Source organism: Spinacia oleracea, chromosome 3 (genome assembly GCF_020520425.1).
Source record: "Spinacia oleracea cultivar Varoflay chromosome 3, BTI_SOV_V1, whole genome shotgun sequence".
Lineage (NCBI taxonomy): Eukaryota > Viridiplantae > Streptophyta > Magnoliopsida > Caryophyllales > Amaranthaceae > Spinacia > Spinacia oleracea.
Window position 1 is genome coordinate 32,868,858 of NC_079489.1, and position 14,395 is coordinate 32,883,252.

General features: G+C 35.3%; 1 protein-coding gene and 1 pseudogene across 1 annotated transcript; one reads left to right on the forward strand and one right to left on the reverse strand.

Moving 5' to 3' along the window:
- Positions 1-10,498: 10,498 nt before the first annotated feature.
- LOC110804171 (zeatin O-glucosyltransferase) lies at positions 10,499-13,044 on the reverse strand. The gene has a single exon (XM_022009735.2). The coding sequence runs from the start codon at positions 12,118-12,120 to the stop codon at positions 10,702-10,704; it is 1,419 nt and encodes a 472-aa protein (XP_021865427.2). The 5' UTR covers positions 12,121-13,044; the 3' UTR covers positions 10,499-10,701.
- Positions 12,606-14,037, forward strand: LOC110804153 (zeatin O-xylosyltransferase-like; annotated as a pseudogene).
- The last annotated feature ends 358 nt before the right edge of the window (positions 14,038-14,395 follow it).

Genomic DNA, 14,395 nt, shown 5'->3' on the forward strand with positions numbered 1-14,395 from the left:
TATTGATTTTCAATAGCTTTCTATAAGACCATTTTTTATGTATTTTTGCGTGTGCAGCATGACGTCAATTTTTCTTTTAACATTTATTTTAGTACTACATAAATTAATCCTAACACTTTAAAACATACAAACTTCAAGTTACTATTGCAGCAATAGTGTGCTGCCTATTTTACCCCTACCTATATCTCTTTACTACTCATTTACCCTTCTTTTCGGATCATGCCAAGTGCACCCTTCATCCATCGTTGTTTCTTGCGTCTGTTCTCCCTCTTCATTCTTCACTGCTTCGGTGCTTCCCCCCCTTTTTTTAGGGGTTTTCCCTTTCCTCCTCTCCCTTTCGGCGCCTCCTTTTCTGATCTACCCTTCCCAATTTCTTTTTCTTCGTTCTTCGTTTGATTCTCAAAGGTGAGTATGTCTCTTTTATTTAATTCTTACTCTGTGAATTCTCAAAATGGTAGATCTAATTGCGGAAATAATTTCCCCATTTCGTTGCCTTTTCTTTTAATTGGGTGTTTGAATTTGCAGGGTTTAATTGAGGGTTTGGAATCGAAGGATTTGATTAAGGTCAGCGAAAATTCATGAGTCGGTGGTCGATCTCCATTCGCGAACTATTAAAAAAAAGTGAGGATCGTTGGTGAAATAAAAATGGGATCGTTGAAAAGTGAGGAAGAAATTGAATGATCGAAGCGAAAGAATCATATGGCGCTATAATTTACATCGATGGTGTTAGGAAAGTAATTCCTGATGGTTTAGCTCACTTGACTCTCCTTCCTTTAGTATCTTCGAGGTACTTTGATTATTATTATTACTCCTTAATTTCCATTTTTAATTGGTGATTTGACTTGTTTTTTTATTTTACTGGGTTGAAAATATTGTTCATAATTTGTATTGATTTATGTAGTTTGTAAAATTCGTGATCTTTAAGGAATTATGTAGTTACTATTATCATTATTATTATCCTTAATTTCCATTTTTAATTTGTTATTTAAATTGTTATTGAATTCGTTGGGTCGAAAAAATTGTTAATAATTCGTATTGATTTATGTAGTTTGTGAAGTTTGTGATCTTAAGGAATTATGTATTTGTTACTATGATTTATTATCGAGGATTGATGTTTGGCTTTGCTGGGGAAATCACTGACTTATGCTTGTTAGGGTTTGGCAGTTTAGTTTTAGTGGGGGACTCTTGATCAATTTATAGTCCCCGAGCCCCTGGTTGATTGTTGATTGTTTATTGGTTATATATTGGTTGTTGTATACCCTGGTTGTCCTTCCATGATTGGAATGTTTATATCTTCATGTCTAAAAGAATTGAAATCAAGTTGTATTATTGTTTATTAAACTTGGGATATCTGCATTTCAATTTCCGGGTGATATGTTGTGAGGTAAAATTCTTCCTCTGATATGTTCCAAGGACCTTAACCTTTACATTTAAGTTTCTTGTAGCTGGTTCTAATCTTATTAGTTACTGTGGTGAATCACCTTATTTATCTGGCAGCTATTCATTTTTTTTTACCAGGATTTTTGTGCTCCTGCTCAATTTTTCGGTGCATCAATTTCGGTTTGTTAATTTTTTTTTTTGTGTTCCCTTATTTTAGTTGAATTCTGATGAACTGAATCTCTTTGTTTTGTTTTGTTTTTTATATTTTTATATTTGTTTCTTTTTTGGTGATATAAGCGGACCTGATTCTTCGAGATATGTTGAGATTTCAATTGATAATTTTTTTGAAGTAATTGGTCAATATTAGTTCATTGTGTATTTGTAGTTACGAGTTATGACTTCTGACGCGCGATTTCTATTTGATTAAAATCTTTGATATAATTCGCAACACGCGTACCAAGCTTTGATGCTAAATAAGATCACGTACCTAAAACTATTCTCTTTTGTTGCTATTCTGCATAAGTTCAAAATTTGAGAGTCACTGTTTTCATCAATTTTACGGTTGAGGTTTTCGGATTGCGACGAGAAACCATTTGACGAGTGAGTTGTTATTTTTGGTATAAGAGGCATAGAGCATGACCGGGTTTTGTTCTTCTATTTTGGTACTTTTTAATTGAGAGTGTATGATTTTTTTTTGGTGCTTCACAAATTTCTCTCCGTCTCCATAACTATATTATTGTCATAAGTATAATTGTGCTTTTATTGATGTAGATTCGAAGGTTATAGGTTATATCATGATGGTGTACAGATCTTGGTGATGTTGTAAGCATGCAGTCAACTGAAAACACTCCTTTACAATGTATTGAACACCTTAGTTCTGGTTAAGGGAATGGGGGTGGGGCTTTCGAGTGGCAAGGTGACGCCGGTGTCGATTAGTGGGAGGTCGGAATCAGTGGTGTTTATGGAGGAGGATGAGCCTAAAGAATGGGTGCCTCAGGTGGACCCTGGTCTTCTTATTACTTTTGTTTCCATGCCCCAAGGTGGTAATGATCTCAAGCGCATTCGTTTCAGGTATAATTTATGTTTTTGGTGGTTTTTTTTTATCTGATTTTTTGTTAGTGGGTTGATATACCTCGTTCTCTTGAGCATTTCTCTTAACTCTCAGTATTTTAAGTGTTATCATTTCATCTAATGGCTTCCAGATTTTTATTAGTTAATAACCTATGATGTTAACTGTTCAAACCTATAATTTAGGCCGGACATCTGGACCATCCTCCAAAATGTGTAGTAGTTCGATAAAATCCTTGAGTACATTTTATGCCTTTGCTTCAAGTGGGTTTTTTTTTTCCTAATTTGGTCCTTTGCAGGTAATTAGTGTTGTGCGTCTGATGTGCATTCTATAGTCACCGTGGAAATCGAGCTATTGTGAAAAAGAAGCAGAATTTCAACTGGTTTCCCTTTTGGAAGAAGGAAAACAGGAACACATGGCTTGCAAAGTTTATGCAAATGAATGAGTTGAAAGACCAAGTGTGCTCTTCTTGGTTTGCTCCTGTTGGATCTACAAGTGACTACCCTTTATTGACGAAGTGGGTAATTTACAGCAAGGTATGTGATCAAAATTTTAAAGAATTTTTCTTGGTAATGTTATGGCGATTAAGCTCTTCGTAATTTATCTTATAACACTGCGTGCTTGTTGGTCTATTCTTTTGTTCCATGGCAGCTTGCATGCAGCAAGCGAGCAGCGGCACATGTGCAGAGTCGCCAGACAAAATTTCCCCTATATAGTCCTTATGGGCCACCTTTATAGGGATTTGCATAGCTAAGTATGTAGTGGCAAGGTCAACTGGGTGAGTTATTACTCTCTCTATTCCCATTTTCGTTACCAAGTGATATTTTACCTGTTACTGAATTTATAGCTGCCAAAATTGTATTAACGATGTTCAGGCAAGAAGGGACTAGGCTAAGACATCTAGGAATTCTATCACCTTTACCTATGATACTTGACTTCTTCATTTCAACCAAAGTGTCGTTTCCAAATTTTATTACTTCCTATAACATGAAATAATTCACCTCCAGCAAAGACTGAAATGTTTTAGAAGTTGCAAGATCCGGTTGCTTCTTTGTGTAAATAGTATCTATCCCTTTTTATCATGATTTTGAGGTTCTGCACTTCAGTATTGTCTTGCAGTCAGAGAAATCTGAGCTTTACGACGATTTGAATGCTATTAAGGGTGAAAAGGAACAAAACTGGGCATTTATAAATGAAAAAGATCGCAATTGAAGCTCTTGCAGGAAGCGTTGGGCTCCTTACGTGGTGATGGTGGTGGAGAGAAGAGATTTCTCATATGTTCACTAAGAAGAGTTGTATTACTTATGTCCAGCCTATCTACGTGCCTGCTGATGATTTGACAGATCCTGCTACAACTTCTGCTCACTTGGATGCCACTACTGTGTTATCCCAACAGTAAACTGAGGAGCTTATTTGATATTTGCAAATAAAAAACTTAGATAAAAGGATTTGTTCTTGTCTGCGTCTTTTGAGTAATATGTACCTTGTGTGGAGGATCATTCTTTAATATAACTCAAATCTCTCTCTTTCTATCTCCTGACATAACTCAAAACTCAAGTCACTGTCATAATTCGCATTGTTATTTGTCTTACATGCACGTCATACAGAAGGGAACTGTCCTAATCATAGAAATTTCATGTTTTCAGGGACATTTTGAGCTGCTAAATTGGTATATGCGGCACCTAAAAAGAACAAAAGAGTTGGTTTGTTCTCTTCCCTATTCATGTCCTGCATTGTTTTCAAGATTTTATTTATCACCAAAGACCATGTAACTGACCTGCCTACTTTTTACTTTACCTTCTATGCAGGATGCTCATTCGAGCTTCTCACTGATCATCCTAAGGTTTCTTCTCGCGCAGAGAGATCTTAACCAAGAGGTGTAACTTCTAATTTTGATTGCATTTTAGTAATTTTGATATCTAGGGTTGGGGTTCTATCTATTTGCTTTTGCATCTCCCATTCTCTACTCCCTCGTCCTCTTTAATTATATCTCCTGCATTTTCGATTTGAATTGGATTTTAACTTCTTTTTTTTGTTTTTCTTGTAAAAATTTGACAGTGAGAGTACAATGTCCACAATACAGCAATTCGCGAGCGCAAAAGTCGATGAATCGGTTAGTCGTTGATGAATCAGTTATTATTATGCATCCTGATACAATGAAAACGCTTCAGCCCTTTCGCGGTGATACTTTTCTAATCCAGGTATAATTTTTATCATTGATGTGTTTATATTGTTATAGTTTTTGTTGTTTCTATAATTATATAGTCAATTGTCTACTTGAGGGCTCCTTTTCTAATGTTGCAAGAACTAAAATAAATTAAGCATAAATAATTTTTGTTGTTTCTATAATTCTATTGTTAATTTATGATGGAAGAGTGTCGTATGATCATTCAATAATACACTGGTGTGAAACTGAACCTTGAGTAATTTTGAGTTATTCCTTGTATTTGTATTGAATTTATATCAGTTGTTCATATGGAATTTGTCTGACTTGTTAGTTTTTACCTATGACAGGAAAAGAGAAAAACATTTGATACGTCATCAGTGTACAAAATAGGACAGACGAGCTGTTGTTCCATGCATCACGTGCAAGGAAAAATAGTACTATGTGCGATGTATCAGACAATGGTAAGAAGCTACTGCAATGCGCTGTGCGTTTTGCTGCACTTACAAATTCGATTATCGTGCAACTATATTTCTTTTTCTTTTTTTTAACTGAGGTGTTTTCTTCGGCGAGTAGGTATCCTCGTGCTTCTGAAGTGGAACTTGCACAAGCCAGTCCCTTCTGTCAAATTTGTGATTGTAATGAGAGCAATTTGACTGAGCAAGCCTGCCCATGTATTGTTAGATTCTTATGTTTCTTTGAAGTTGAATAGGGTAGGATGACATATCTGGGTTCCTAATTGGAGATAGTGAGATACTTGGCATGTTTCCTTGATTTCTCCGAACAACTGAAAATTCTTGGAAGTATGAGGTAAAAGCTGGTTTTGTCTTGATGTTATCTACTTGCCAGTGTTCATTTGGATCACTTTCTTAACCTCTTTGTTGCTTATTATAGTGTGTAGGTCGTTTTTCTGTTTGGTAAAGAGTGATAAAGATAATAAGTTTTCCTGATAGTTTTTTCAAGTATGTTTCGTAAAACCACTGCAGTATTAATGTGAAGGCGAGAAGTTGTTTCCGAAGTGTGGCAGAGACAAAGCAAGAGCAGAAGAAAAAGGAACCCAATAAAGTGACATTTTTCGATAACGGTAGACATTGCTCAAATTACCCATCTACCAAGATTTCAGAGCATGAGAACTATCCAGCTACAGGTATTTTTGTTCCTTGTGAACTCCTTTTCTCTCTTTTTTCTGAATTCATTTGTTGTAGTGATTGCTTTTATGTAATTCTTAGACATAGATAACTGATTTGTGATTCATTCATACTATGTGGTAAATGTGATGCATTCATACTATGTGATAACTGGTGAAAAGCAGACATGACTATCTGAGGAATATCTTTATGGAACTCATGTTTTCAGTTCAATAAGATCATATGCTAGGTTTATCTGTTCTCTTTCCCTTGTTTAGGTGTGGAATTAGGGGCTCATTAGCATGGGTTCCACTTCCCCACCCCTTCCTTCCACCACATATGTTTAATTCTATCCCACAATTAATTTTGAATTTAGTGTAATAAGAATATTCGAGTAATGAAAGAAGTGGAGTACTACACATTCAATGATTCAAAGATATAAAGAAGTATTACTCATCCTTCATCCCTGTTTTTGCATTTTAGAATATTTTGGATGACCTTGTTCTAACAATAGACTAAAGGCATTAGTGGTACTTAAATATTTCTCTTCTTGTCTTTTGTGACAGTGACATAGATAGCAGTTGTCAAATATTTAAATTTGTTGTTATTTGTGATGTAGGAAGAAGATGTTGCTGTTTTGGAGTGCATGTTTGGCGAAAGATAACTTGAAAGTTCGAACGTGAAATTAGTAATTACCGTCTCCAAATTCAGATCAAGAAGGATAAGACACAGAAGAAGGATATAAATTTAGTAATTTTATTAGTTTGGCGGAAAAAATACTTAATTATTTATTAGTAAGAATAATTCTTTAAAATAGTAGTTTGAAAACAACTTGGTGTATATATTAAACTTTTGTGGACAATAAGGAGAAGGTAGCTACATTGATATACTACCAAACATCGTGTATTCTAAAGTTGTCTAAACTTGAAAGCTTTATTTTTCTTTTCATGGCTCCAAAACCTTAAATGATACATTATGATATTCTCAATGCAGACTTACCCTCCAAAGATGAACTCAATTGGCAATTCTTCCTCTTAACCAAGTGAATGGCTGAATAATGTCAACAAAAGATAGCTTTCACTTATGTGTAGCTTTTTTATTTTTTTCATAAGCATTTTTTTGTTGCTGCTACAAATATATCAATTAAGAAAATTATAATTTCACAAAACATACCATTCATATTTTAACAAAATAGATTTCTATATCTCGGGGGACGGCGCGCGTTAGCGCGCCGGCCAACGACTAGTTAATATAAAGTATAGAAGTATATTAAAAGTAATAGAATCATACTCCCTCCGTCCCTTAATACTCGCCCCGCTTTTCTTATAAAGTCGTCTCTTAATACCCGCTCCGTTTCATTAAATGGCATATCTTTATTAATATTATATTATTTCTCACTTAACCATGGACCCACATATATTCCTTATTTTCTTAAAAAAAACATTAATAAATTCAATTTTCACTCATCCTATCTCATCCCAACCCATTTATTTGACACTTTTTTCACTAACTATATTAAAAAAAGGAAAATTTGTCAGAAAGCACATTTTAAATGATAGATTTTGCGAGAAACCACCTTTTAAAAAATTTCTTGCGAGAAGAAACCCAATTTATAAAATGTTTTGCGAGACACCACCTTTACTCGGATTCTGATTGTTGACTTGATTTTCCGGCGTTGACCACCCTCGGAGGACCCCCTCCCATTTTTTTCCCTCAAGCTTTCCTTGGATTTAATTTCCGCTCGGCTCTTCCCCAATTTAACTTCATGGACTGATATTTCTTCAACGCAACTCAATATTCTTCCACTAAATTACAATTCATCCACAGTACTAGTTGTTATTAATGGCTTTGATATCCTCTTTTGTAAGGTAATTTGTTGGTTTTTTTTGTTTATTGTTTTTGTTAAAATAAGATTTGTATTAATTTGTGAAAAATGAAAGTATGCAATTAGTAAATAAATATATTTTGTTTGCATATAATGATCGTAATTCGTGTTAATGTTGAAGAATTCCATCCACCTCAATGATTATTGTGATCCCATAACGGGTGATAATGAATTCGAAGTATGATTGTTTATGGAAGATAAATATATGCAGATTTTAAGAAATAGTTGGGAGATATTGAAGGATGTAGTGATGAGTAAATCTGTAAATGTTAGCCATTGTAAATGATGGGTTGTAAAGGACAAAGAATGAAAATGGAAGGAAAGCAGGGGAAAATTAGAAAGAAATGGGAGGGAAGTTTGTCACATGGGTCCCATGTGGGGTGGTCAATGCCGGAAAATCAAGTCAATCACCGGAATCTGGCTAAAGGTGGTCTCTTACAAAATATTTTATAAACTAGGTTTCTTCTCGCAAGATTTTTTTTAAAAGGTGGTTTCTCGCAAAATCTCTCTTTTAAAAGGTGATTTTTGACAAATTTCCCTAAAAAAAAATAACGCACTATAACTACCACATAATAAATTAATAAGTCAATTAAGTTGCCTAAAACTATGTGTCGGTCAAACTGGGGCGAGTATTAAGGGACGGAGAGAGTAATTAATTAAAAAAACAAAATACTTATACTCACTCCGTATTTATTTAAGGGATACACTTGGCCGGACACGTGTATTAAGAATAAGAATTGAATGAAATAAAATAATAAAACAAGTGGGGTTGGGTAGATATTTTAATAAATAAAACAAGTGGGGACCATGTCATTTTAAGGGATGGGGGTGGGGTGTAGTTCTGAAATTATTTGTTTAATAGTGTGGTGGGACATGAGATATATTAGATAGATTATTTAATAAGATGGTGGGGTTGATAAATTACTAAAAATGGCAAGTGTATCTCTTAAATAAATACGGCCGAAAAAGGCAAGTGTATCCCTTAAATAAATACGGAGGGAGTACTTTCGAGTACAATACACATAGTTAAGTTCTTATATAATTAGTTAAAGCCATACAAGTAGTTGTACTTATGAATTGAATAGTCAAGTTATTATCTAGGATAAATTGTTTTTTACCACCTAAAAAACTAAAACTTGTATTTTACCACCTAAAAAAAAATTAAAACTTGTTTTTTACCACCTGAAAATTGGAAAAATAGATGAAAATGTTATGTGGGAGGCCACAATAACGGTAATATTTATGATATGTTCTCTTTTTCAACTATTTCATGTATTTAACTCTCTTCTCTTCCCCCACTTTCTTATCTTCTATAAATTCACATAATTTTCCACCACTATTAATTCATAAAATTAATAAATTAAATTTGATGAAAATAAAGAGATAGGTAAAAGAGTTAAAGAAAATCACAAAGGGGTGTAAAAAAATGGAGGGGAATTGAAGTAGGAAGCCACGCGTAAAGATTTCATCTATTTTTTCGTTTTCAAGTGGCAAAAAACAAGTTTTAAATTTTTTTTTAGGTGGTAAAATACAAATTTTAGTTTTTTAGGTGGTAAAAAATAATTTTTCGATTTTTATAGGTGTATAAAACAATTTGTCCTATTATCTATGTTACTATTCCTGGACGGCAGAAGTACATAAATTAGTAATAGTATAATACAAATAGTTGCACTTATGAGCCGAATAGTTAAGTTCTTATATGGAGCCGATTTCCGGCAATAATATGTTAGAAAAATGCTAAAATTCCCAAAACACGTCTCATGTTATGTTAATTCCCATTCTATTGCCCACGTAAGCAAGCAAATCGGTCTATTTTTTCTTTTTATCAGTCAACGCGAAACAGCCAACGAAAGGTTCGCTTAAGCAACTTCATACCTTAAACTAGTAAAGGTTGTTTCAAATTCAGGATCTTTAGCTTCACGGATTTCATGAGAAATGAAGTCATAGGCACATTTTATTAGGTTTATGCTCTACTCAAGGTAAAAATATGCCCTACCGTGTCCGTAGTGCCTAGAGAACAAGGATTGCTTAGCTTAGAAAGCTAACTTACTAAGAAATACATAAGAACTCTTGAATGGAAATGCTCGAGGTATAATATCAAACACTTCACGTCCATCCGAAGATTCATTAAATTGTGAAACATTACCCTACAATAATGTGATTGATCTAACTAGATACTATGTTTCCATATGAATCCCCGCCTCAGCTCGTTCCATTCCATCTAGATGAAAAAGAAATGGAAGTTCCTTTGTAAAGGATAAAAAGCAAGTTTTGGTAGAAAGATTGGATTGTTCAAACTTTGGAACTTCCTAACACTTGTATATATGCAACTATACAAGTGTTAGGAAGTCGGTATCTCTCAATTGTGGTCCGCATATGCATGGTGCATGTATATTCAGTCAGTAATAGTATTCACTGCTAGAACATGACATGTATACGGATTATACCTCTTGTTGATAAAGTCTGCAGAATAACGAACAAGGATAGTTTTATAGCTGTATACCCGTACATATCTATTAGATTATGGTCTTCAATGTTGAAGTTATGTAGCACTTTGTCCCACTGGGAAAATATCAAGTATTTGATTGCTTTAGAAAGTGTAATCATGCCTTAATCTAGTTTATTTATTTTTCCGTTTTGGTATTTCGTAGTATACGGAGTAGTTGATAACAATATCATTGTCATTGTGGCTCCTTATAGGGTTGTACACAGTTGTACACAGTACACTGTACTAAAGAATATTATGCAGACCTATAAAGAAAAGTAGTCTTTAAGTAGAGATGTTAGATCTGAGCAGTGAGAACCTTAGTTAGCTTAGTCTAACTGGACCAAATCTAATATTATGAACTCTTTATTAGATTAAACACCGAAAATTGTAAGCAGAGAAACAAAAGTGCATCATTTTATTAACTATTTGAGACAACTACAAGTGTTCTGAGTAACTCATACCCCTAACAGAGGATTTTGATACGGTAATGTTCCGGAATATAACCTTACTGAAAAATCAACCCGATCTGAACGACTCTGTGTAATTTATAGAGGGAAAAGAGACTAACAACTTACACGGTTGCTAACATTATCTAGAGATATGGGCAATGAAAGCTTCCCTTTCTAAACAACAAACACCACCTTCAGCAACTGAACCTCTAACAGCTTCACCTAATTCTGCAGCTCTTTTCTTTATCTCTTTTCCTTCCTCTGAAGCCATTAATGTTTTCACTGCGTCTTCTATAGTACTCGACTTCACAACCTCACCCCGGTGTTTCCAATCTCTCACAGTTACACCAACTTTGAGCAAGTTGCTCAACAGAAACGCATTCCTTGGCTGGTCCGAATGCATAGGCCATGCTGCTATTGGCACACCCATACTTATACTTTCCATACAAGAATTCCACCCACAATGACTCATGAACCCACCTGTTGATGGATGTGCCAATATTTCAAGCTGTGGCGCCCAATCTCTCACTACCATTCCTCTGTCTTTTACTCTTTCTTCATAACCTGCAGGAAGTTGGGGATTTCTCACTTTATCAGCTTCTGCAAAAACGTCGTTTGAATCCGCTCTTCTAAGCACCCATATAAACTTCTCCCCGCATTTCTCCAACCCATTTGCCAACTCTTTGGTCTGTTCATCGGTCAGTGATGTTGTCGACCCAAAGGACACATATATCACCGAACTTTTCTCTTGTTCGTCGAGCCATTCAAGGCACTCATGTCTGTTTTGTCCACTTTCGCTTTTGATATGCAGCGGATTAAAAGGTCCTAAAGCAAAGTGTTTTATGTTTGTTTTAGTTGAAGATAGTTTCTCCATCAATTCCACATATCTACCTTCGATGACTCTTGAAGTATTGTAGAGCCATCCTGACTCGAATCCTAGACATTTAGATTGATTGATTACAAATTCTAACATATCTTCTGTAATGCATCCCTCTCGTGAGGGGAGACATTCTGGAAAATCATTTGGATCTATCTGAAAGGGTTTCTCTTCCTCAGGTATGTTTTCCCATAAACAGACAAAATAGTAAAAGGCACATGTAGGAATGAAGGTATATGCTTCACCATTTGTAATTAGCTTTACATCTTGAACAACGTAAGTCATACTATTATCATGAATGACAACTACTCGGTTGTACTTAACCGAGAGTTGTTGCATCAGATTATAGACAGGTTTACGAAGATGCATGGAAGCCTCAAATAGGGGCTGCAAGTGCGAGGGAAAGGGGACCGAGAGGTCGTCTTTCGGAGGACGTGACTCAAAAGGAGGAAGCTCAAAATCATGGAAATGAATATTTGTTAAGCTTTCTAAGTCCCACCCGTTGAGTCGGACCTTCGCTTGACGGTTGTGGGAGGTGGAGCCTGCGTAATGGACCGGAATCCCGTATGAGGTGATGAGATGAGAGAGGTGGAGGAGTTGGTTGAGGTGGCCTTGTGCTGGTAGTGGCACCATCACCACTACTACTTGAGGCCGTTGTTGGTTGCCATTTTGAACTTCCATTTTTTTTTTCTTCCTATGGTGAAGTGTTGGAGGTTTGAGTTGGAAAGGAAAAGGTTTGCTTTAAATAAGTAGATAGTGATACTCCTACCACTAATTCTTAACTAGACCTAGTCCACAAATTTATCATTGACCATACCTAATAAAAAAAATCAAACAACTTGATTCTAAATTATTTTGACATATTTATTAGATTTATTATGAAAAAATACTACATTAGTGACATTAGTACATGTGGTGCTTGAATAATTTGATCTTAAATCCCAATTCTTTTAAAAAAAACATAGGGCTATATATTCAAAAACTATATCTATAAAAATCCGTGTTTAATTTATTATAGTGACTATCTGAACAATAAATATCATTATGTATGTAAAATGAGTGTTAGAGCAAATTGTTGACTTTGTCTACAATAATATCATCGTGGACCAGATTCATGCAAGAAGAATATATCTTTATTCATTTTTTTATTTTATTTTTATTTTTATATGCCGCCAAAGAATTACAAGAAGAGTCTGTCTTATATTTTCCTTTTGACCTCACTAACTGCGTCATTTGGTGTGGTAGTGAACAAATTAAAATTAAAATTACTTGTGGACCTGGTCTAGATGTTGTCTAGGAAGAATTCACACGGAATCTCTATGGAACCTTACTATCTTATCACTATCTCATTCCTTAAATATTTAGTCGGTAACGTTGTGAGGGGGGAGAAGAATATTGATCGGTAAAATAAATATTTAATTACGTAATCCGTCCAAGTCACCTTGCTAATACTTATTACTACCACCTCCGTTTTAAAATAGCCTTTACACTTTCTGGGTTAATCGATTTCTTTACTTTGTGTTTTATTATACGGAGTATGTTTGAAGATGAACATTTATTATGTTAAAATGTCTTTCCTCCAAATGATGGGTGCCGGAGTCTGGAAGGCTCTACAACACATCCACACTGGTAGAAGGCAGATATGTCGAAATGTTGCAGAAGCGGTCAACAAATGCTGAGACAAAACACTTAAAAGTACTTGGACCTTTTAATCTTGTGGAATTGAAAAGCGGAAGTGGAAGACAGAGACATGAATGCCTAGAAATGGGTAGATAAACAAGAGGAAGGATCTGTGATATATGTATCACCAACATCGCTGAGTTACGAGCGGATCAAGGAATTGGCAATAGGATTGGAAAGAAGCAGACAAAAGTTTGTATGGGTGCTTAGAAACTCCGATACAGTTGATGTTTTTGAACAAGGTGAAGAGAGAAGTCATCAACTACCACAAGGGTATGAAGAGAGAGTGAAAAACAGAGGAATTGTGGTAACAGACTGGGCAAAACAAGTAGAAATTCTAGCTCATCCCTCTGACAGGTGGGTTTATGAGTCATTGTTGCGTTGAGACTTGAGAGTATAAGCATGGCCTATGCATTCTGAGCAGCCAAGCAACCCGTAACACCCTATTGGTAACGGATGTTCTAAAAATCGGTACACTGATGAGAGATTGGGCACACCGTGATCAGTTGGGTAACATCAACCACTATAGACTTATAGAGCATGCAGTCAACACATTGATGACTACAGATTATGAGGAGAAGAGCTACTGAACTTGGTGATGCTAATCAAGGATCCCTTGCTAAAGGTGGTAATGCTCACTCTGAAATCCATTCTGAATTAGACATGCTTCAGCAAAAGAAACCGTGGATAGTCAGGATTTCAATTTTGTTTTTCTAATTATTCATCTGGAAACTTACTTCATATGTTGCAATATGTTTTTAATACTATGATTAATTATGTGTGCTTCTTTTCTTACATTTTCTTTTGCAAGCAAAAATTACTACAATGCCATATTTCTAAGATCTGAAATCAATGCAGATACTTTTTAGCATAAAACATACCAAGTATTCAATAGATGTACCTGTGCGGTTGTGCCATTCCGTAGTCTAAAATCCCAGAAACCTACCAAATCCAGTGCCGATGTCATATTCATGTCACCTGTACGGACCAGTGCACCAAACCAAGGAGCCTATCTCTCTGTCATCCAAAGTCCAAACACAAGAATTTTGCCGTGTCATCACAAAACTCTAGATTGCAGCTATCCTCCTGATATCAAAACAGAAAACTCTTGCAGAGTTACTTACAGCCCAGCTAAGAAGTACTCCCATAAACAGAACGCGAGATTTGTTCTATGCTCCACTTCTATCAACAGAAACCAAAGATACACAAGCAACTAAATGCCTGGTTTACTAAAAGATATTTTTTCAAACACGAGCAAAGTAGATCACCGTTTTGT

Bases quoted from the DNA above. Each gene is read 5' to 3' on its own strand.
- LOC110804171 (XM_022009735.2), bottom strand. From the start codon at position 12,120: ATGGAAGTTCAAAATGGCAACCAACAACGGCCTCAAGTAGTAGTGGTG.